Source organism: Cervus canadensis, chromosome 33, assembly GCF_019320065.1.
Source record: "Cervus canadensis isolate Bull #8, Minnesota chromosome 33, ASM1932006v1, whole genome shotgun sequence".
Lineage (NCBI taxonomy): Eukaryota > Metazoa > Chordata > Mammalia > Artiodactyla > Cervidae > Cervus > Cervus canadensis.
The window spans coordinates 24,430,402-24,453,210 of NC_057418.1; the positions used below are offsets into that span (position 1 = coordinate 24,430,402).

Genomic DNA, 22,809 nt, shown 5'->3' on the forward strand with positions numbered 1-22,809 from the left:
CATAATTCAGACTGTACTTTAGAAAACATTTGAAGTCATTTTTACCATTGACCTTCAAACTTCTATTAAGCTTGTATTCTTTTTCTATTTTCTTTTGATGATATAAGAATTTCAAGAGCAGGACCAACATTTGAGGCAAAGTAGTTGAGTAATTATCACAAGGTCATCGGTAAGAAATTCTTCCATGCTGTGACGTTTGATTCATATTAAAGTAATATTTAAAAATCACAGTCATTTCACTCAAAATAAAAATAGTTTTACTGAGCTCTACAATAAGTATGTTTTTAAAACTTCACCTATTTTTTTTTTTTAATTACCACTAGCAAGGGCTTTTTTGGTCTTTAATATTTGAGTATCTGTAAAAAGTGGCCACAGAGAGGCAGCCATTGACTCTTAGTTTTTGCAGTTTGGTATAGTGCTGAATGTGTGCATTACCCCATTTAATTCCCCAAAGTGGCTAGGAACAGGTATTATCAATAGCTCCATTTCATAAGAAGAGAGCTGATTTGTTCAAGGTCATCCAGTAACACCTAGGCATGGTATGACTGGTATTTAAAAAACAATCTAGTCCAGGCAACATTTTCCGTAGCCTCTCTACAACTTTGGTAAGTTTAGCGTTGTGTGTACTGAGGTGGCCCTTGAATGCAACCCAGGGCAACTTCAGCAATTTTAGGATCTCCTGATCAGCTTGGCCTGAGCTGGCTAGGGAGGGCCATGCAGCACCAATCCTATTGCACATTTCCTGGGTGAACTCTTGGCTCCTTTGTCACACTTGAGTCTTCCTTCTATCCCTACTCTGGAGGCCATTTTTCCTTCCCAAATCTTATTTCTTTTTGTAAATTTATTGTTAAACTAGTCAGATAGCTTATAACCTCAGGAATATAACCTCAGGAGTCATTATCACCTAACCAACACCTTTAGCTTAATGTTTGATTCTGGTTAAAAGGAAGCAAATGGCAATGATCTTGACAGGGTCAATCTAATCCTTATCAATTATGGATGTCTTGGTATGACTCATCCCTGCTGTTTCTTTGTCCCCTGAAAAAATGGAAGAGAAAGTGATGCTGAGATGAGTGGGGAGAAGTTCTAGTAAGAAGGAAAAATAGGATTGCAAGGAAGGCTACAGTAAAATATTACTTAGAAAATTTACTGCAAAAAAATACCTTTGACCTCTTAGCGTCTCTATTAAACTTTCCTGACAAAACAACCAACTTTGCTTAAACCTACTTCTCTGCCTTCTCCACACTTCTAAGCAAACTGTTAAAAGTGGTTGGGGAGAACCACTCTGCCAGGCTGATTGGTTCCACTTTAAGTGAATGAATATAAATCTCAAACGGCAGCATATCATTTACCAAGTGCCAGAGGCTTCCTTTCCATTTCTCACTGCATTTTCTACCCACAGTTTCCTATCACTCACTGTCAACTAATGAACTCACTCCAGTACTTTCTCAGAGGCTAGAAGCCACTGGGAAAAATTCGCTCATATTTTACCACCAGAAATACAAATCCATTTCACTTCCTTTCTCCTCAGCTTGTCATTCTTGCTAAAGAAGATGGGTCCTTTCTTCTATTAGCTAAAACCTGCTTAAAAATAGATAATATCATCAATACACTCTATTGTAAATAAGATCTCAAAGTGGCTTATATATAACTCTTAGGAAAGTCCTTAAGGAAAACAAAGAAATTTTAGTACTTCTTAAGTGTTAAAATAGTCATTAATTTTATCCTGTGGTGGCTAAGCTGGTAAAGAATCTGCATGCAATTCGAGAGACCTTGGTTTGATCCCCGGGTTGGGAAGATCCTCTGGAGAAGGGAACGGCTACCCACTCCAGTATTCTTGCCTGGAGAATTCCATGGACAGAGGAGCCTGACAGGCTACAGTCCATAGGGTTGCAAAGAGTCAGACACAACTGAGTGACTTTCATTCACTCATTCACATATATGCAAGCCCTGTGGCAAGTGGGAATCTTAGTTCCCTGACCAGGGATCAAACCTGTGCCCCCTGCAGTGGAAGTGTGGAGTCTTAACCACTGGACCACCAGGGAAGTCCCCTCAGAATATTTTAGAAACAAGTAACTAAACATGGTACTATTATAGTTTTGTACAAGAGTGAATTCCAGAACAAATGAAAAGCAAGGGAGTTAACTCTTGGCAACCAGCTTCCAGGCAATTGCCCGTTCACCTCTGTTGAAGTGCTTGTCGGGTTAGATCTTTCAACCGCTCTTTGTCAGTCCTTTCTTCAATGTCCTCGATGCTTTTCAGCAGCTCCTCTTTCTGATCTTGGAAGGCCTTCTTCAATACCGCCAGGGCATCCGCCTCACTCTGCTTGGTTCCCAGAAGGTTCTGGATCCTCTCTAACTCCACGCTGAGGTGATCCGCGGTGGCTCTGCAGGACGTTCTCTGCTCAGCACTTCCGCTCTTGAGATGGTACTGGGCTTTGGTAAGAAGGCCGTCGAGACTGATGGCAGCAGATTCTAGTGTTTTCACATTTCGAATAGCATCGTTTAGGTGCCTTTCTAATAAGTCGGACTGTTTTTTATTCATACTGTGGGTCGCTTCCACTGTTTGCCTCAGTTGGTGGAGACTCTCGGACAGAGAGGCATGGCTCTGTAGGAATGGGGCCAGCTGGCACAGGGCACGCTGCCGCCTCTCCACGACCTGGCTGGCCTCCTCAAACAGCTGCAAGCAGTCCTCCGCCTTGCCCTGGAGGAGGTGAAGGTCCTCGGCGCGGCCCAGGGCACCCAGCTTCGCCAGGTGACCCTGCAGACTCTGCAGTTCTCCCTTTTTGCTCTCTACTTCCGCCGCATGGTCCTGAAAGAGCAGAGAGAGCTAGTGATTTCCCAGATGCAGTGCTTAACCCACCCAGATACAGATTTGTGATGTCAAGACACATTTTAAATGCAACGGATGGCATAGTACTTAAAAGTCAACTACAGTGAATCTTGTAGAAACATTCTTAAAATTTCTCCTGTTTTGCTTCTCTATATGTTTCACATAAAACACAACTCTCCTTTGGAAATAATTCATTCCACGGAAAATAATTACTCCATGGACAGGAATAGTTAAAAGAAATTATATATGGGTTTCCCATGTAGTTCAGTGGTAAAGAATCTGCCTGTCAATGGAGGAGTCATGGGTTCAATCCCAGAGTAGGGAAGATCCTCTGGAGAAGGAAATGTCAACCCTCTCCAGTATTCTTGCCTGGGAAATACCATGAACAGAGGAGCCTGGTGGGCTGCAGTCCATGGGGTCACAAAAGAGTCCTACATGACTTAGCGTCTAAACAACAACAAATATATATGTGTGTATGTATATAAATACATCATACATATATACTTTTAAAATCATCCAAATTTTCAATTTTTTTTAACTATACATGCATGCCACATGCTAAGTCACTTCAGCCACATCTGACTCTTTGCAACCCCATGGACTGGAGCCTGACAGATTTCTCTGCCCATGGGATTCTTCAGACAAGAATACTGGAGTGGGTGCCATGCCCTCCTCCATGGGATCTTCCTGACCCAGGGATTGAACCCATGCCGCTTAGGTCTCCTGCATTGGCAGGTGGGTTCTTTACCACTATCACCACCTGGGAAGCTATTTACCTATACATATATATGCAGAATATAACAAAAATATTTACAGAATTAGCTCTACTTTAGAATTAATTCATTAGATTTTATTTAGAATTACTAATTTATGGAATTAGCTCTATGATCTATGATTCATATTATATTAGGTTGGCCAAAAAGTTCACTCAGGTTTTCCCATAATGAACATTTTGGCCAACACTTTAAATTTACATTTTATATATTATAATAATTCATTTATATGCAAATTATAATATTTATATATTAGAGCTAAGCACTATTATGTATAACACATATATTTACATTTTACATATTATAGTAATATATTTATATACAAATTATAGTATTTATAATTATAATTAGAGCTAATATCAACAATTTATAGGGAAGGAGTATAGGAATAGATGAACATTAACACCTGTTCTCCTTAGCTTGACTGCTAAACTTTCGAGGGCTTCTTTGAGCATTTACACTAGAAAATATACAAATTCCCTCTCTGCCCCTTTGTGAGATAAATATTTTTAAAGCCTCTGGCCAATTTTACAACTCAGAATATCTTCTCAGGGACTGGGGGAGCCATTTCTTTGAAATGTAAATCATTAAGGAAGATAGCACCTCTGTCTTGTAACAGGAAGATACGATAAAGTACTTTGTCTTCAGGTAAAACCAATTAGCAAACCCAGCATAGAGTTAGCACTCAACAAATATTAAATGTTTTATTATTAAATGTTGTTATAAACTTATTATATAGCTTATGTCCAACTATCCCAGTGCTTGATGGTCAGAATCTTATTAAATATTTTATTTTTTGATGCCTCAACAGCTGTTTTACATAAATTATAAATAAGGAAAATAAATCATGAATTTTAAATAACTTTCAAGCTAAAGGGTAATTCAGAAAAACTCTATCATTAAAGCATCAGAATTCAGTATTAGTTTTCAGCACTGTAACAAAGCAAACTAGAAGCTTAAAAATGAACATTTTCATATCATTCACTCTAGAAATCATTTGCTCTACTTTGAAGGAGCAGTCTCTTAAAGCGGTTGCCTATTTTATCTGAAGTGGCTTTATGTGTTTAATTTGTCTGCATCACATGTTGTCTGGACCCATATACTCAATTATTAAAACATTTGCATATTAATAAGAAGTTAAATTGTTGCCAAGTGTTCTTTAATATTGCATCCCTTTATAATTCAAGAACTCTATTTTATGAATAAATTCTTCTTCAATCTTAACACACTTTACCTTGTGCCGTGTAAGAGCTGCTTGATGGTCCATTACACTTATCTCAGAAGTAGTTTGTAACTCACTGAGGAACAGCTTAATCCAGACAGAGAAGGAAAGCAGCAGTTCATCAAATTGCTGGTGTTCGGTGACCACAGACTGAAGGAAGTTAATCCTAAGTACAGAAAAGTGTTAACATTAAAATGCCCCGCATCTGGACAGAAAAAATTAATGACATGTTTCTAATCAAGGGCAAAAGGAATGCTGTCATACATGGCCAGATCAGAACTCTCGATGTTTTCTACTTCTCAAGCCCCATTTCTCTCCCACTTTTCCCCATCTCAGTTAACGTCCCCACCATCCACCCAGATGATTCTATGAGTCACTCTTCACCCCCTTGTCGCTTTACCACCACATCTGATCTGTGTTGATCTTGCCAGCACGCCGTCACGGTATGTTCTGTGCTCTTCTCTCCATTTCTACACCCTGGCCTAAATCTCTTCATCTCTTGCCTCTACCAGCCGCCCACACCAGCCTCCTTCCTGCCACTGAGGCCTCCCTACTGTCCACTCTATAGGTAACAGAACATCCCCTGCCAAGCTTAAACATGGGGGCAATTTCCTGTTGCACATAAGAAGGCAAAACTCCAAGGCTCCTTACTGTGGTCTGCAAGGGATCCCAGGAAATCAGCTTCTCTGACCTCATCTGATACAGCGCTGCCCCATGCTTCACTCATCTCTGTTTCCTCAATATCCCGGCTCATTCCTGCCTAAGAGCCTCTGCCCTTTTGCTCCCTCTGCCTGTATGCTTTGCCCCCAAGTACCGCGTATACATAGTACACTCATAACTTAATCTGATGTCAAGTCCCCTGAGAGGCTTTGCTTGGTCACCCAGTCTACGGCCCCTCCCATGTCATCCTATTTTGTTGTCCTCATATTACTGAACACCACTTGAAATGGGTTCATTCTCTTGATTAATGATCTATTTATCTTCCCCCTCACCCAGTAAGACATAGGTCTTACTTTGCTTACTGCTATAAACTCAGGACCTAGAAAAGTACCTGGGATAGGGTCAGGGATCAATCATTGCTTGTGTAATGAATGAATTAGATCGACAAACAATAGGTGATCTGAGTTCAGAGCCCAAGGATAACACCTTAGGACTTCCATAGTGGTACAGTGGATAATTTGCCTGCCAGTGCAGGGGACATGCTTTCGATCCCTGGTCCGAGACAATTCCATCTGCTGTGAAGCAACTAAGTCTGTGCGCCACGGCTACTGGGCCTGACCTCAAGAGCCCAAGAGCCACAACAAGAGAAGCTGCCGCAGTGAGAAGACCGCACACCGCATCTGGAGAGTAGCCCCGGCTCACTGCAACCAGAGAAAAGCCCTCGGGCGACAGTGAACATCCAGTGCAACCAAAATTAAGTAACGAACTAATTAAAAAAGAGTAACACCTTAATAAAGTATATTTGTTACAATGGCTCATATCCAAAGTTCAACTCTTTAAATAGACTTTCATGCTTTAATCCTTACAAAATTTTCTACATGTTATCTTTACATGCATAGATTATACTTTGATTGCTTTCATACATTTGTATCATTTTTAAAATCCTTTACTTTTTCTCTGGGAGGGAGGTGGAGGGCACATCCTCCTGTATTTTGTAGAAAGTTACTCATCTTTCAAGAGTTTGGCACCAAAAACCTTTCGTCAGGCTTTCATGAACCCATTCAAATGTCCTTTCTCTTGGCTTCTGTAATATCCTCTGCTCCCCTCTCATTGGGTTTCTTGTTATTTCCATGCTGATCTATACAATAATTGCCCTCAGGTTTTACTTATTTTTATGGTTTCAGTGTCTGATATGTTGTCACATACTCAACAGGTACCCAATAAACATTTGCTAATTGAATATATGAATGAGTAGACAATGGATCAAATATAAGCCCCACAGAGGTAAAGATCGGAACTCTGTTTACATTGCTAACCTCAGCACATAGAAAAGTGCACTACTCAGTAAATATTTGCTGAAAATATAAATTAAAAATTGACTGAAAATTGACTAAAAAGGTTAACTGCTTTTTTCAGGATTACATGGGTAATCAATATCAATTTAAGACAAAACCTTGTTTTCTGGCATATTAAAAATATGTAGATGTCAATTTTAACCATCCAGTCAATTAAGATTTAATTCATGTTTGTCTCCTTTTAATATGATAATAATAATTTTCCTGTTCTCTATAATACTGGAATGAAATGGGAAAAATACATATCCTCTGTTGAGAAATATCATGTGAGGTAAAATTTTATTTACCATTTTTCTCCTATATATAAACAACTTGAGCAATAATAATTAAAACATGAGTAATCCTACATTCTTTAATATCATTCAACTAATTTGATCATTTGCCTTGATTGCAAGACTAAAATTTTGAATTGAGGGTCATCTGAAATACTAGTTTGATTTATAATGCACTTTAATGCATTAATGAATTTAATGAATATAAAGCACTTTGATTTATAAATGATGATTAGTTTCCTTCTCTTTATGCTCAAATAATGGGGTTAAGTAAAAGTAAACAAAGCTAAGCTTTCTTAATTTATATGCTCATTGTTTTTTTTGTTGTTGTTGTTGTTGTTTTATGCTCACTGTTTTAAAAAATGAGCTATACTGGAAGTTTTTTTGAAACCCAACCTTTTGCTAATTATCTGGGGCAAATCTCTCCATCTCTCATCCAAATGTTCCAATTGTAGTTTCATCATTATCACATCATCTCTGGAGGCCACTGAGAAGAGGGATTCCTTTAGCTGCAATAGGTTGCTGTAGATGGAAGCCTGGGCCACAACTTCATTTTGCAGCACCTGAGAAAAACAGAACGGATTACAGATCTCATCCTAACAAGACTGACCGGGAAGGACCACATGACAGGTAGTTGTGGTCCAACGGCTTTGTGTTCTTGCAAAATGGAGGTCATTAGGACCAGGCTAGGAAGAGTTTTTATCCCTTGATTTAGAATTGGATCCACTTAACCTCTAATGCATGGCTTTCCAGGTAGCTCAGGGGTAAAGAATCTATGTGCCAAGGCAGGAGACACCAGAGACAGGGGTTAGATCCCTGGGTTGGGAAAAATGACCTGGAGAAGGACATGGCAACCCACTCCAGTATTCTTGCCTGGAAAATCCCGTGGATAGAGGAGCCTGGCAGGCTACAGCCCATGGGGTCCCAAAGAGTCGGACACGACTTGGCGAATGAGCACACACAGCACAACCTCTAATGCAATGTTAAAAATGCTTCTGAAACCTGAATTAACTTTCCAACAGTCTGAGTTATATTAAGTTAGGCAAATTTAGAAGCTGTAGAATTTCTTTCAGAATAAAGAAACTGAGTAGGGGAAAAGAATCAAAGAATAACTACTGCTGAAGAGAAACAATGCATATCTAACAATGGAGACGTGCAATTCTAGGAACTGGGAACACAATGTGTCTCTGGGTTTAGAGATGACATTAGGGCAAAGCAGGGAGCTTAAAGGCTCTTCATTTTACTTTCATACAACAGAACAGGAAGCACTATACAGCATGGCACATAGATGATGCTCTTTCCCCTTTGTAGGGAGGTCACATGTGTGATAAAAGCAAAATTGCTAAAGGTATCAGAGGAAGGACTGCCTACGGAAGCCAGGTAAGATAACAAAGCAGAATCTGAGCAAGATGAAGGACACAAGGCCAGGAGGTCGGAACGTACAAGGAAGGTTCAGACTGGGGCAGGGAGCAGCTTAGCTAACACAGTTCCTGGATGTGTGCCTGCAGCCCCCTTTGTGGTTCTCTAACTTGCATAGACCTGTTTTCCATTTAGAGACACATAAGAACACATTTTGATATGGGCAGATAACTTTATGAACAGGAGCAATGGCTTCCCCTCTTAGGACTCCCCACACTCTATTTATAAGAAGATTAACACCAGTTTGTGGATTGCAGATTGCCCTTTATCCTCAGACAGGACAGTCACCGGAGACTTCTGAGCAGGGACTTTAGGGGAGATTAATGCAGAACTACTGCATTAATAAACTGTGTTTAATAAACTGGAAAGGCAGGAGAATCAAGAGTACAGGAAACTCTCAAATTCAAAGTAGGAGAACATCTGAAGTTGGGGGAATAGGACCAGAAGCTACAGATGTGCACTGATGGAGTTTTTAGAGAAGAAATTATGAAAAGTAAAAGAATCCATTTTCCTCTTAAGTGTTTTACAAAAGGGGAAGGTAGAAAGTTGGGGTGCAAATCTGTTACACAGTAAATCTCTTTGTTGAAACAATTTTGCTTGTCGAATTTTCTGGCACAGATAGCATCACTTAAAGCAAGTTATTAATCTCCAGAAATCAGTAGCATTGTCTGTAGTTTCAATAATACTGAGAGATTCTTTAAAGTTTAAAAAGTTGGCTTCTTAAAGGATGTAATAAGCTAGAATTCTTTGTCTTTCTACCTCCTGTACTTTGCTTATTCACTTTTTGGTGTCTTGCTTGAAAATAATCACTATTGTGACTTCTTTCTGCATTGTATTTTTTCTTTTTCTGTTCAAAAAAATAACTTATCCCAAATTTATACAAATACAAAAGAAAGACTATAGCTATTACCCAACTTCAAAAACTATTCACTAAGGGATTTCCCTGGCATTCCAGTGGTTAAGACCCTGGGTTTCCATTGCAGGGCGCAAGGGTTTGATCCCTGGCTGGGGAACTAAGATCCCACATGCTGTGCAGTGCAGACAGAAAAAAAAAAAAAATTACTCACTGAGAGTCAACCTTGTTTCATCTATGTTTCTACCCATTTCTCCTTCAACTCCCCTGCCAGAGAATTTCTATTCAAGTGCCAGACATTATGCTACAGGATTTTCTAATACACTGTGGAAACTGATCATCACAAAGTTCACCGTGACTTTGTCTTTCAGGTCAGGGCTGTTCTCCTCTTCAGGATCACGAAATGAAAAGAAGTTAAGTTGGAGAGAAGGTTTGGTTCTTGATTTTGCTTTTACAATGCAACCATGACAAAGAGCATTTCCTTCTCCTCACACTTCCTTGAACTTGCCTGTATTGACTGAAGTTCACTCTCCACCTTGACTCTATCCGCAGAAATGTCAGCTTCTGGTGAACTGGCTATAACTTCACACCGCTCTAACCAAGTCAAAAAGGTCGACAGTTCTTTCTCTAGCCTACGGAAAGCAGAGATAAGAAACAAAGTCTTGCGAAATTATCATACTCGAAAACTAACCCTTTCTGAAGTCGGGGAGTTCAACAGTAACCATGATAAACACCACAGTGTTGGGTTGTCTTTTTCTGGGTGTGAACGTCCAAAAACTCCTCTGGTGTTTGCGTATGAACTCACCCATGTGCTTAGATCTGTGCCATGTGTGAAGACAGACACGCATCCTTCCCACAACTAGGGGACTTCATCTTATAATGAAGATCGCTGTCTTCCCGTGGTCGGCACACGAGTTGAGGAGTTTTACATGTGGGATAATCGCTTCTCATCCCTCAGCGTTCAGAATTTTCCACTAAGGAGCAGCTACTGATACCCTGGCTGCCAACGGGAGAAGGAAGGCCGCTCACCTCTGCCAGCAGGCCAGCAGCGTCTCCAGCTCCCTCTGTCTCTCCTTCGCCCGACCCAGCAAACCCTCATAGCTCCGTTGCACGGTCGCAGCCTCCTGGATGGAGGAGTCTCTGTTGGACACCTTCCGGGCGCTGGCTGACAGGGCAGCCACCGTGCTGGTCAGCGATTCCACGGCCTGACAGAGATCCTGACGCGAGGGCCAAAGAGTGCCATCAAGTCCCAGCATCAGGAAAGGAGACCCACATTTTCCCTTGAGACTGGTGATCACCAAACATTTCCCCAATGTCACAATAAACAGTCGTGGTACTAAAAAATGTCTCTGTGTGTGATTTTCAGCAAGACAGAGTGACAATTACTTCATAAATGCAGAAGTCAAAGATGAGAATGGAAACTATTCCCCAGATAAGAAATTGTCCCTGTTTATTGGGATAATTTTAACTTTTGCTTAAGGATTTAGGTAATATGTGAAAATTGTTATTCATGTTATAGCACAAGTATTTAAAAATACTATTCCTGATTTATAAGAGCTACATGCAACATGCTGTAATTTTATTTAAAAATATCTATGGGAAGTTATGACTGACATAGCTGATGTCAAGAATCCATGATAACAACAATGAGGGTAGCTGAGAATGTGGCAGGCACTGTGTTCTGCACGTTACGTACATTAACTCATTGACTCTTCAGAAGAACCCTAAGAGGCATGCTCTTTCGTTAGTCCCCATTTTATAGCTCAAAAAGTCAAGACAGAGGAAAACAACTTGGTTTAGGAAAATCCAATGTTAAAAAAAAAAAAGCATTATTCTTTCTGGCACTCAATTGTTAATTTAGTTACCTATTAAAACAATTCCATCCAATCCAATTTTCCTACTTTTCCTCATTTGGGTGTTATTTCTTAAAAAAATGTATAAGTAACAAAATAATGCATTTCTTACCATAAAAATTCAAGTGATAGAAATTCCACTTGCCCTTTCAGTTGTGCTTTTGTCAACTGTTTGTTATTATTGCATCCGCTTCTCTGCATTTATATATATGTTTCCATGCATGTATGCATGATAGGGATTATATGTATATATATATATGTGCTACATATATATACACACATATATATATTTGTTGGACATGAATTTGAGCAAAGTCTGGGAGACAGTGAAGGACAGAAGAGCCTGGGGTGCTGCAGTCTGTGAGGTCACAAAGAGTCAGACATGACTTAGCGACTGAACAACAACCACAGCATATTTTGTGTATTAATTAACACACTTCTTTTGAGTATTTCTTTGCCCATGTTCCCTTGCTTTGCTCTTTCCTCTAAATTCTGCCAGAAGCATCTGTTGCTTTGCAACATATCTCACAGTGGTTGGGATTCCCCGGTGGCTCAGACTGTAAAGAGTCTTCTTGCAGTGCAGGAGACCCAGGTTTGATCCCTGGGTAGGGAAGACTCCCCTGGGAAAGGAAATGGCAACCCACTCCAGTATTCCTGCCTGGAAACTCCCATGAATGGAGGAGCTTGGAAGGCTATAGTTCATGGGGTCGCAAAGAGTCAGACATGACTGGACAACTTCACTTTCACAGTGGTTACCAGTTCAGGGACCAGACCAAAAAAGCTAGCCATTGAGGAAAAGATCAGTGAGTACATAGTCTTTGCACATCTGACTGTAGTGGGTTAAAATCTGAAATCTGTTATGCAAATATATACATATTTTTCTGCACATTTCATTTTTTATAATGTTGGCAAGAGGTAACAGGATTTATTAAAGCTATAAATCCTGTTTACAGGAAAAAGCTACATGTTTTAATTACGAGAGAAATATATCTTAATTGACTACTTTTTAATATAGATTTTTAATGAAAATTTGTTTGTACAGTTATATTTCTTGTGTTATATGAAGTGAATATTTTTGATCATATTATTCCTCAAGTAACATAAAATTTTTTTCAAATATAACTGTCATAAAAATATTTACTGTTTTCTTTTCAAACAGGAATTATCACATTTCTGAGCAGATAAATAAGAAGAAATGCTGAAACATGCTATTACCATATGTTCTTGGAGAACTTTGTATGTTTCTGTAGCTGAAGAACATATTTTAACTGGATCAGCAAGTTTATCTTCAAATTCAGACACAGACTGCTGGATCTAAAACATTGGTAAAATATGAAAATATGGTGGGGAAGACATACATCAAGGCAGAAAAGGTTACTGGCGAAACAGCATGCTTATTTCTTTGGGATAACTTTCAACGTGATGATAAAATAAATTTTTAAGAATCCCAAAATCAATGTATCCCACTATTTGAAAGAAATGTAATTAAGTCATAATATCTTTCTGAACACAATATATAATGACAGTTTTATATTCCCCCCAAAAAGGTTACATACAAATTATAAACTCAATCATCACTGACAGCTTGGTAAGGAACTGGCAAATTGTGTCTTTTTCCCTTATTCCTTTATTTCTGGGTGATTTATAAAATGCAATGTGAAATAGGTAAATTTAGCAGGCATGGGCCAATTCTTACCTTTTTAAGATTCTCTTCAAACTTCTTCTGCTGAGATAAATGTCCCAGGATTATTCCTTGCAGACTCTGTGCATATTCTCGGAGCTCTTCCCAGTATCTTCTTATTTGTGTTAACTTGGCTTTGATGCGAGCAGATTCTCCAGTGGTAATAAACTGAGCAAAAGACTGAGCTTCTTCTTCTAGTCCTGTAATGCTGCTGATCTTACTTTCTATTTCCTTAATCATGACCTAATATTTAAAACAAGAAAAATGACAAGGTAGGCTGAGCAAGCTTGCCTTGAAATGATACAATCATCTGCAGAGAGAAAATCAGCAAAATTTTCCTTGACTGGCATTTCAACATATTTGCACCATTGTAGAGCAGCTACAAACACACACCATGGGTTTCCCGACCTTGTTCGGGAAGGATAGGTACACCCTGATAGTGGCCATGCTCGCTGGATGGAGAGTAAGAAATATCCACCCTGCTTGAAGTGAAGGAAGCAGGAACATGTCCCAGGAACTCTTAACTGTCTGTTTGAATATACACAGAGTTCTCTTCTTATCCTGTGAGTCAAAGAGTTTTGACCAACTGGCCTGGGAAGCAGTATGTTCCCAAACTCAAAGGAATGCTAATATTGATATACATTTAATTTTCCTAGAATGTAGTTTAGTTTTTCATATGTTACCAAACTAAAATATTTTCTGATTCTGCTCCTACTTAAACCCAGTCTTCTAAAGTTTACCAACTAATCTTTATGCCAATGATGTCCAAATTCGGAATATATTAGGGTCACTGGCCCCACCCTCAGGGACTCAGACTCACTGGGTCTAAGGTGGGGCCCCCTTTGCATCTGTACAACATCTCGGGTGATACACCGCTGCTGACCCAGGGAATCCCCTCTGGGAATCACTGCTTTATTCACTAGCTATGGACTTGATGGTCAAGAACCTACAGACTATGATATCTGTTTGGGGCACGAGGGCATTTTATCTATGAGTCAGCACAGGAAAAGGACTGAAAACTGCTAAAGAATAGAGTGTGTGTGTGTGTATGCGTGTGTGTGTGTGTTGGGGACAGAAGTTTCTTATAAACATAGATGTTTATTTATGTATAAGAGAAAAACTATTTCTCTGAGAAAAAAATCCAAATAATTCTATCAAAATAAAGCCAAAAATCCAGACAAAGTTCAGTGCCAAATAGTTTAAATAGAAAATACTGTTACCCCAGAAAAATATATGACTTCTGTCCAGGTGAAGCAACAGAGTAAGAAATAACTTCTGTCTAGATAAGACAGTCAGAAATAACTGGCATCAGATTAGTGCCAGGGATACATCATTTATTTGTTTGTATTTTTATGTTTGTGACTAAAGTGATATAGCTAATGAATGCTTATTGTTTGAGCATTGATACAATTTTTCTTTGTTTTGCTGTCTTCTAAGATAATTTTTCTGGAAAAGTTACTCAAAAATTCAACAAATATATTTTGAGTTTTTTATGTGCTAATAGTTGTACTAGGCTCTTCCAACACCTTAGTGAAATAATCTTAGTTAACATCAAAATTTTTAGTTTTCAGCATAATACATGCCATTATTAAATTCATAGATGCTAACTATATAATTATATTGCTGGATTGTGGCAGAAAAATTCCAGTCCAAGAAGAGAAGATGGAAAATGAACCCAGTGAATGTTCTTATCATTTTTGAGTTATCAATTAGGAATGAATAAGAAATTAGTCAATCTGGAACAGCATATAATAAAGAACAAAAATGAGATTATAGATATCTTCATGGTAACATGCAAATGCGTTATTAATTTTAATCCTAAAACTGTTTTAAAGTGAAAATACTATGACAAGTGTTAACATATTTTGAATATTTCCTATAACCCAGTCTTCTGTTCGGAAATAGAACATGAACTTATGAGCCCCAATTCCACTGTACAATGAATTCAACTCTTATCTTTGCTTATTTCTAGCAAATATGTTTTTTCCCTGTTATTCCTATTTATTTTTAGATAGTTTTCAAAGTGCCATATCAGAATATTAAAGTGTATTTCCAGCCTGATGGCATGGCAATCCACAATTGAATGCTTATACACTTAAAAATAAAATACATGATTATTTTGTTTCTTAAAGAGTAACAATGTGATACTTTCGATTACTGATGCAGTTCAGAAGTTGTGGAATTAAGGTTTAAAAAATAGAAAAGTGACTTTATAGAAAAAATAAACAAGTTAAAAGGGTTTATGTCAAAGTTTTTTGAAAGAAAAATTTTGAGATGAAACTATTTAAATGGACTATTGTTTATTTCCTTAGAATTTAGTGAAAATGATTAAATGGCAACTTTACAGTTTTAAAAATTAAACATATTTCTTGGATATTCCTTAATGGCTGGGTATCTGTTTTTCCTAGTCTATCACACAGGACGTAAGCTAGACTGCAGACACCAAACTCCGTGTACCCTTGACTGCTGAAGATGTTTGGTACACAATCTGTCCCGCATGTAATCTTAGCTAAACCATATTGCACCTCCCACCATGCACATGGCAATGAATTCTTCTGAGTCATAATGTGAAACGTTCCCTCACCTTGTTATTCATTTTACTATATTTAATCGAATGAAATGGCAGAGGGTTTTCCCATTCCAAAAAAATGAGCCGAGACAGAAAAAGAAGTGGCTGGAGTTTGAAAATGTGTTGTGTAAAAATAGCACAGAAGAAAGAGAAATGAACACTCAGAATTCATTTCTTTCAGCTCATTTTTTTCGTATGCTATTTGAATGAAGTGGATGATGATAGTCTAAACACGTGGTAATCTGAGAACTGTGGGATAGCATATCAGAACATCTCGGTCCACGCCCCCAAAGGTGTCATAAATGCCAGCCTTAGAGCAATGGAATCTGATTGCTTCACCTAAAGAAAGCAATTTCTTGAACCCTTCTTTGTGGTTGGTGAGGGTAAATGCTACTAATACTTAAGCTAGATATTTAGACTAGTTCTTACAAAGTAAGGTTGTAGATGATGAATATATTTCATGGCATATAAATCCATCAACAGGGGACTCTAATGGCGCTAATTCAAAATCAAGGAAAAGAATAATGTAACCATAAAAACATTTTAATGATATTGCACACAAGAATGACTTTGAAAGCATAAGTCAGTCAGTATTAATACATAATTCCATCTATTAAGCGTTGCCCGGTATCAGTCAAGACCTCTTAGCTCGGCATTTTGTGTGAATTTAATTTTAATAGAGTCACATAGCAATGAAAGATTTGTCCTGGGGTCATATAGCATTTGATGAAACGTAAGAAAGGTGCTCTTAAAAGCTAGAGATGGATTATAAATGTAACTTGTGAGCAGGTCACCTTAATTTGGTTGATTTGTGTGTCCATGGCAGATGATGACGTCTCCAAGGCATTGAGTTCTTTTTCTTTCTCAGTTATCCAGACGGACAGGGTCTCAAAGTTAGTGCCAAAATGATCCCACTTGTTTTTCACCATTTCCATGGTTTTAATACTAAAATTAACCAAATTAAGTAAATAAAATGCAGTATTTTAATAGAGAAAAACACATTTCCCTTTAAATCACCAAGTGAAAGGATAGTGAAGACATTTGTGACCACATTGAAGCTGAAACTATTAGAACAGGGGGAAAACAATGCACCTTTGACCTGAATTAGTCAGTCCTCAAGTCTTCCTGTCTCCTCTGAGAATGAGGTAGCACTACTCTATATTATGAACAGAACTGTGCTTTGAAGAAAATACTGCTGGGTTCAAATGGTTTGAATCCAGGTATAATCTAGTTAAACACTGCACGTGACCAGTAGTTGCCAAGGCTTATTTTAGTAAATTGCCCGCCTTGATTACAGTGCACATAATGTTTTTAACAGTCCCACTTTTGCCAACATGGTCCTTTTGCTCTTAGAGGAGAGATGTTTAGTGATGCTTTATACTCAAAGATCTTTCTGAAATACATCTCTATGAATCAAGATAGAGCTTGTAGTCTGAATCCCATGCTGTCACGCAGGAAACTGTTTCTATTATTAGAGTGAAGCCTGCAATCCATTATCTATCACAATTTCAGCTATTCTTAGAGTCTGGATGATCTTGATTCCAAAAGACTTTATAAATTCTTGTACATGAGCACCCTAACTGCTTTTAGACAACTTGGGCTTTATTTGTAATAAATCTAGTGAATAAAATTTCAACTATAGGTTCCCAGTTTGTATTAATTATGTATATATAACCATGTGGCAGTTATACATATCTACCACAAGAGATTATGGCTTTCAGTCTAGAAAAAGACTAGGAAACTAAGAGGATATCATTGAACTATTAAGTCCTTGGGTTAAAAAAAAGAATTTCCCTGTTTACCAAAAGGCACTTGAAGACATCAAGGAAGATACAATGGCATCAATGATTGTCAAATTCAATAATATTGCAATCTCAAATGTATACCCTGGATATACCTATGTTCTCATTAGCACAGGTAATGCAAGCTATATTATATTGCAACTTTTTAATGAAATACAGATTCAAAAGGATATTTCTAATATAGATAGATGTAGTTTCCTTTCTAATAAACTGTTTCACTATTTCTACGCAATAGATAATATTAAAGTTTTAAGTCATAATTTGTTTTAAATAAATTATTTAACAAATTTTAAAGTTTAGATAAATGTACAACATTAATTTTAAGATATTCATGGTATTAAAAACAAATTTTGCATTTTAAACCCATCTTAGAAATTATGCCCTATACCTTAAAAATAATACATGTTGGTGATATGCCACTAAATAACCTTTCAAATAGAACCGCTAAGCTGTATTATTTTGATTATTGGCCATATGTTTATCCCCTTCAAATTTGTGTGTGTGTCTGTTTTGTACATAACAGGATACCATAGGCCAAACTATAATTTCTTTCTTTTTAGAATTTAAACATTAAATGTTTAAAAATATATTTTTGGAGTTAATTTTTGGAAATAGTATACAATCAGTGACAATTTGAATATTGAGGCACTGTAAGTAAGCTCTGTGAGCTTCCTGGAGTTGGAGATGCTTGGTCTATGTGTTTAGACCTAGAATCTACACAACTAAAAATCTACCCTTCCCTCTAACCGGTGACAGCAGAAAAACACAGTAAAAAAAAAAAAAACATTTTAAATCTTGGTTCTTTTTTGAGATTCTCCTTTCCAGTGTACAAAGGCCACTTGAATTTTATAGATATGGCTTTCTCATGAACAGAATCAGTTTACAATGCAAAAACCATGTCCCTCACTTATAGATGTTGGATTCTCTATTGCCGGTGCTTTCCTTTGAACTGCAAGTTGCTTCCTCAAAACATGCTGAAATACACAAACACTTTGATTTTGAAAGAATGTTTTGAATACAATATACAGGAAAGAGCGTTATGAAACAATCTCAGAGAAGAAAGTCTAGGACTTGTCAAGCACATACTCTTCTTCAAGGGTGTCTTCTAATTTTTTAACTTGCTCCTTGATTGACTTGGCCTGCTGCTGAAGCAGCTGCTTATTCTTGGGCCCAAGTGGGATCTCTGAAGCTTCCTTTACAAGATTCTCAGCCTGGACTGCAATACCTTCTGTTCGTTTAGAAAACTCCTAAAAAAAGATATTATAATTGTAAAGGCAGCCTCTTCTGTTAAACTCTGCCCTCAAATAAACTGAACATACAGTCTCACCAGAATAGATGGAGAGATGAATAGATAGATTCAAACATGTATGAATACTGGCATATGATACTTCTATCAATAAAACAGACATTTTCATTATGGCCAAAATAGACCCTTTGTTAAATTATTTTCCTTTTATATAAGTGATACCACAACCAGACCTTTGTAGTTGGAGAACTACTTTCATATTTATCCAACAATTCCCCAAAAAACATTGACTCAACGGTCACTTGGTTTGTGTTTACTGTTTAAAATTCTTAGCTGCATGATAATAATTAACTTGTACATGCCTATATCAGCTTATTGCAGGCTAGTTAGACAATGGTCAACAGTGATTGCTTTTTTTTTTTGGTCATAAAGATAACAGACTTCTAGACCAGTGCCTATGAATGTTGCTGCTGCTGCTAAGTCACTTCAGTCGTGTCCAACTCTGTGCGACCCCATAGACGGCAGCCCACTAGGCTCCCCCGTCCCTGGGATTCTCCAGGCAAGAACACTGGAGTGGGTTGTCATTTCCTTCTCCAATGCATGAAAGTGAAAAGTGAAAGTGAAGACGCTCAGTCATGTCCGACTCTGAGCGATCCCATAGACTGCAGCCTACCCGGCTCCTCTGTCCATGGGATTCTCCAGGCAAGAGTACTGGAGTGGGGTGCCATTGCCTTCTCCGGTACCTATGAATACTTGTTTATTTAATTGAAGGATATTTTGGTCAATACAGAGTATCACTGATCTTTAAAGAAACATTTTGTTAACTAGCTTTCTGAAAAGAGCTATAAACTGATCTTGATGCTGTTAAATCTTATCTACCATATATCCACGTACTACACAAGGGAAAGAAGAAAAATTTTGAACCAGTCAAACCCAAACTAGGATTCTGGATTTGCTAATTACTAGTTGTTTGACTCTGGACAATTATTTTTCAGGCTCTTTTATATAAAATGCAGATAGTAAAACTATTCTCACTAAGGTCCTTGTTAGCATTTCACTAGTAATTTAATTTTTAAGTACCTGGCGCTCTGACACGTACCTATTATCATTCTTTCTATGTCCATCACATAAAGTTGAGGACAAAATCGTTTATGAAGTTCACACACTGATTTTCAATAATAGTGAACTATCCTAACTCAAAAATTAATATATTTGAGGTACCAGTAAATTTTAGTTGTCTCAATTTTGCCAGGTAAATCTACTGAATACTGAATTAGGAAAGGTAAACCCAGAGACAATTTTGAGTAACTTAGCATCTCATTTCTTCTCCTGGATTATGTCAGAGAAGGTTTACATTTTGATCATAAACTCCTCTCTCTTAAATAAGAAATGTAAATTATTTTGAAAAATCAAACTTCTGATAGCTGCCCTTTCTTACATAGCACCTCTCACAATTATTACATAATGCAATATAAAATAGTTACTACATAATACTACTGCATCTTCATGTTTGAAAGATTTAACGTCCTCATAGAAATTATCAACATTACTTCAGAGAAGTACCCTGCAATTTGAAGAATAAAAAACCAGTAAGTACAGCTTCCTTATGGCAGAGACATTTATAATATCCTAAAATACAGTATGTACTGTCACAACATTAAATTCTGTGGTTATAAGCATCTATTAAATTATTAAATGCTATCACTATATGTGAAGTCAGAGTCATTGCAGATTCAACTGTGAAACTGTGAATAATAGCAGAACCCCATGAATAAAATCAGAAGTGTAAAACAGTGTTTTCCCCCTAGTGTTTTTCAGAACCCAGAAAAAAATGGAGAAAGCAGAGTTATGTTTGAAAATGCTTATATACATTCCAAAGAGTTGATGCTTTCAAAACTTGTGGTGCTGAAGACTTTTGAGAGTCCCTTGGACTGCAAGGAGATCAAACCAGTCAATCCTAAAGGAAATCAACTCTGAATATTCATTGGAAGGACTGATGCTGAAGCTGAAGCTCCAATATTTTGGCCACTTGATGCAAAGAGTTGACTCATTTGAAAAGACTGTGATGTTGGAAAAGATTGAAGGCAAAAGGAGAAGAGAGTGGCAGAGGATGAGATGGTTAGACGGCAGAATGAACTCAGTAGACATGAATTTGAGCAAATTCCGGGAGATAGTAAAGGACAGAGGTGACTGGCACGCTGCAGTCCATGGGGTTTCAAAGAGTCAGACAAGACTTAGCAACTGAACAACAACAAAAATACACATTCAATTGAAGAGCATTTTGTGGGAGCTATACATGGGGAAAGCACAATGCAGAGAAATCTGAAGAACAGAATGATGCTGACAAAAACCAAATTAAATAAAACTAGAATACTGTTACAAGGCTTTATCTCTAAATCCTAAGAAGACATGAGTGGTGGCAGGAAGCAGGAGTAGATAACGGATTTTGACATCAGCTAGGTCTTCAGCCATATAACTCTTAGGTGTTTGAGCCATATAAATCTGAATCCCCATTTCCTCAACAGTAAAACATTGTTATGAAGACTAAACATGACATTGCTATAAACACGCAGTGGCAGACAGAAAACCCTCAAGTTCCTCAGCAGAGCCACTCAAGGATCACAACAGATATAAAAGCTGTATTAACAATAAGTAAACAAAGAAATAGAGAACAATTATTTCAGCTGTCATACACTTGTGCAGCAGCATATATAAACAATCAGTAAAGTAGCTCAGTTTTTTTTTTTTTTTTTAGTGAAAATATAATACAGTTATATATGAAGTTATGGGCTCTAGACTCAGAGCTCTGGAGTTTGAATCCCAACCTCACCAATTAGTAATCCCAAGATCTAGGATAAATTCAGTAACAATTTTGTACCCTATATCTTCTCATTTATACAACGTGATTAATAACAGTACCTATCTCTAAGGACTATTTTGGTGATTAAAGAAAATGATAGCCATCAACTAATTAGATCAGCAAATAGTAAATGTGACTTTATCATCTTCCTCTACTAACAGCTAACCCAATTTCCTGTCTTGCTACCATTATCTCTGTCAGGCTCAGCACCTTGGGTATCATCCTCTCTTCCTTCACTCTGTCCCTTTTATATCTGTCCTTATATATCCATTGCCATCCCCATTACCCTAATTAATGTTCCTATTCATGTACTCAAGCAATGAATGACTTTATAATTAGAACCCATGACTCCAGACTTCTACCCTTTCAAAGTTCTACATCAGCTTAAAAACTCATCTCCCTAAAGTTCAGCTCTTTTGGTCATGTGACTCTCTTTCTTACAAACCTTTAAGGGTAGAGAGTAATGCTAGAGACCTTCAAGAGTCTTTGTGATGTAGTCCCAATTTCCTTTAAAACTTCACTTCCCTGTTTCTGCTTTACAACAGCAAATTCCCATTTCTCACACTTTAATACTTCATGGCGTTTCCTGTTACAAGGAATGCTGGTTTTCTGCCCCATACTCTGCTTTTCTGTCTCCTTTGCCCTTCAAAGTTCAGTTAAAAATATCACTGCCTTCAGAAAGAGGTTTTATAACTTTCTTCATCTACTAGGAAACTAATCATTTTCCACTTTAATGAAAACTTGCTCTTACATCTTGATGTTTAAATCTTATTTTTCATTCCCCAGAGTAACTTGACCAATGTACTGAAGAGTGAACCATAAACAATAAGAATTGACTGAATGAATAATTACAATAATTAATGACATGATGAAGTAGAAACAGCTTTTCATGGGAATTAAGGTTACCAAAGGACTATATGGTCGTGCCAATATACCTTTGTCTGTTCCAATTCTGAAGATAAGCTTTCCAAACTGCTAAAACTCAAGAAGCGCTCATGGCTGGAACCTGTTTGAAAAAGGTATCTGACCACTGTCTCTTTGTTTGTTTCAAATCTCTCCCATTTTCTTAATGTGACCTGAATTTGAAAAAATAAACAATATATCATGTTAAGAATTATCAGAATGCCTCACAAAATACAGTCAAATTTTCATTTATTTGTTAGGCTGTGAACTTCCAGTTAACTCTCAGTTCAAATGTCAAATGACTACATTAATGACTAAAGATCATCCTTGCACCTTCTATAAGAATTTCCCTTCTTGAGTCTCAGTTCACCTTCAAAAAGAGGATATGTGGCCTAGGACTCAAAATTTTCTATCTGCTACAAAGTCCTATGAATCTAAGGATATTACTTAACAGTAGGTAGGGGACAAAGGAAAGAAACCCTTCAATATGTCTCAAGAAAATAAAGGAT

General features: G+C 37.5%; 1 protein-coding gene across 3 annotated transcripts in view; it reads right to left on the bottom strand.

Moving 5' to 3' along the window:
• The window catches only part of SYNE1 (spectrin repeat containing nuclear envelope protein 1), a 474,926-nt gene that overhangs the window by 269,252 nt on the left and 182,865 nt on the right, over positions 1-22,809 (bottom strand). For all 3 annotated transcript variants that reach the window (XM_043457157.1, XM_043457156.1, XM_043457158.1), the window contains 10 exons: positions 22,333-22,473; positions 18,378-18,538; positions 16,284-16,434; positions 12,936-13,163; positions 12,455-12,553; positions 10,416-10,603; positions 9,895-10,018; positions 7,511-7,677; positions 4,840-4,993; positions 2,183-2,811 (listed from right to left, as the gene is read on the bottom strand). In XM_043457157.1, coding sequence (XP_043313092.1) covers positions 2,183-2,811; positions 4,840-4,993; positions 7,511-7,677; positions 9,895-10,018; positions 10,416-10,603; positions 12,455-12,553; positions 12,936-13,163; positions 16,284-16,434; positions 18,378-18,538; positions 22,333-22,473 — 2,042 coding nt within the window. The remainder of the gene's footprint in view (positions 1-2,182; positions 2,812-4,839; positions 4,994-7,510; positions 7,678-9,894; positions 10,019-10,415; positions 10,604-12,454; positions 12,554-12,935; positions 13,164-16,283; positions 16,435-18,377; positions 18,539-22,332; positions 22,474-22,809) is intronic.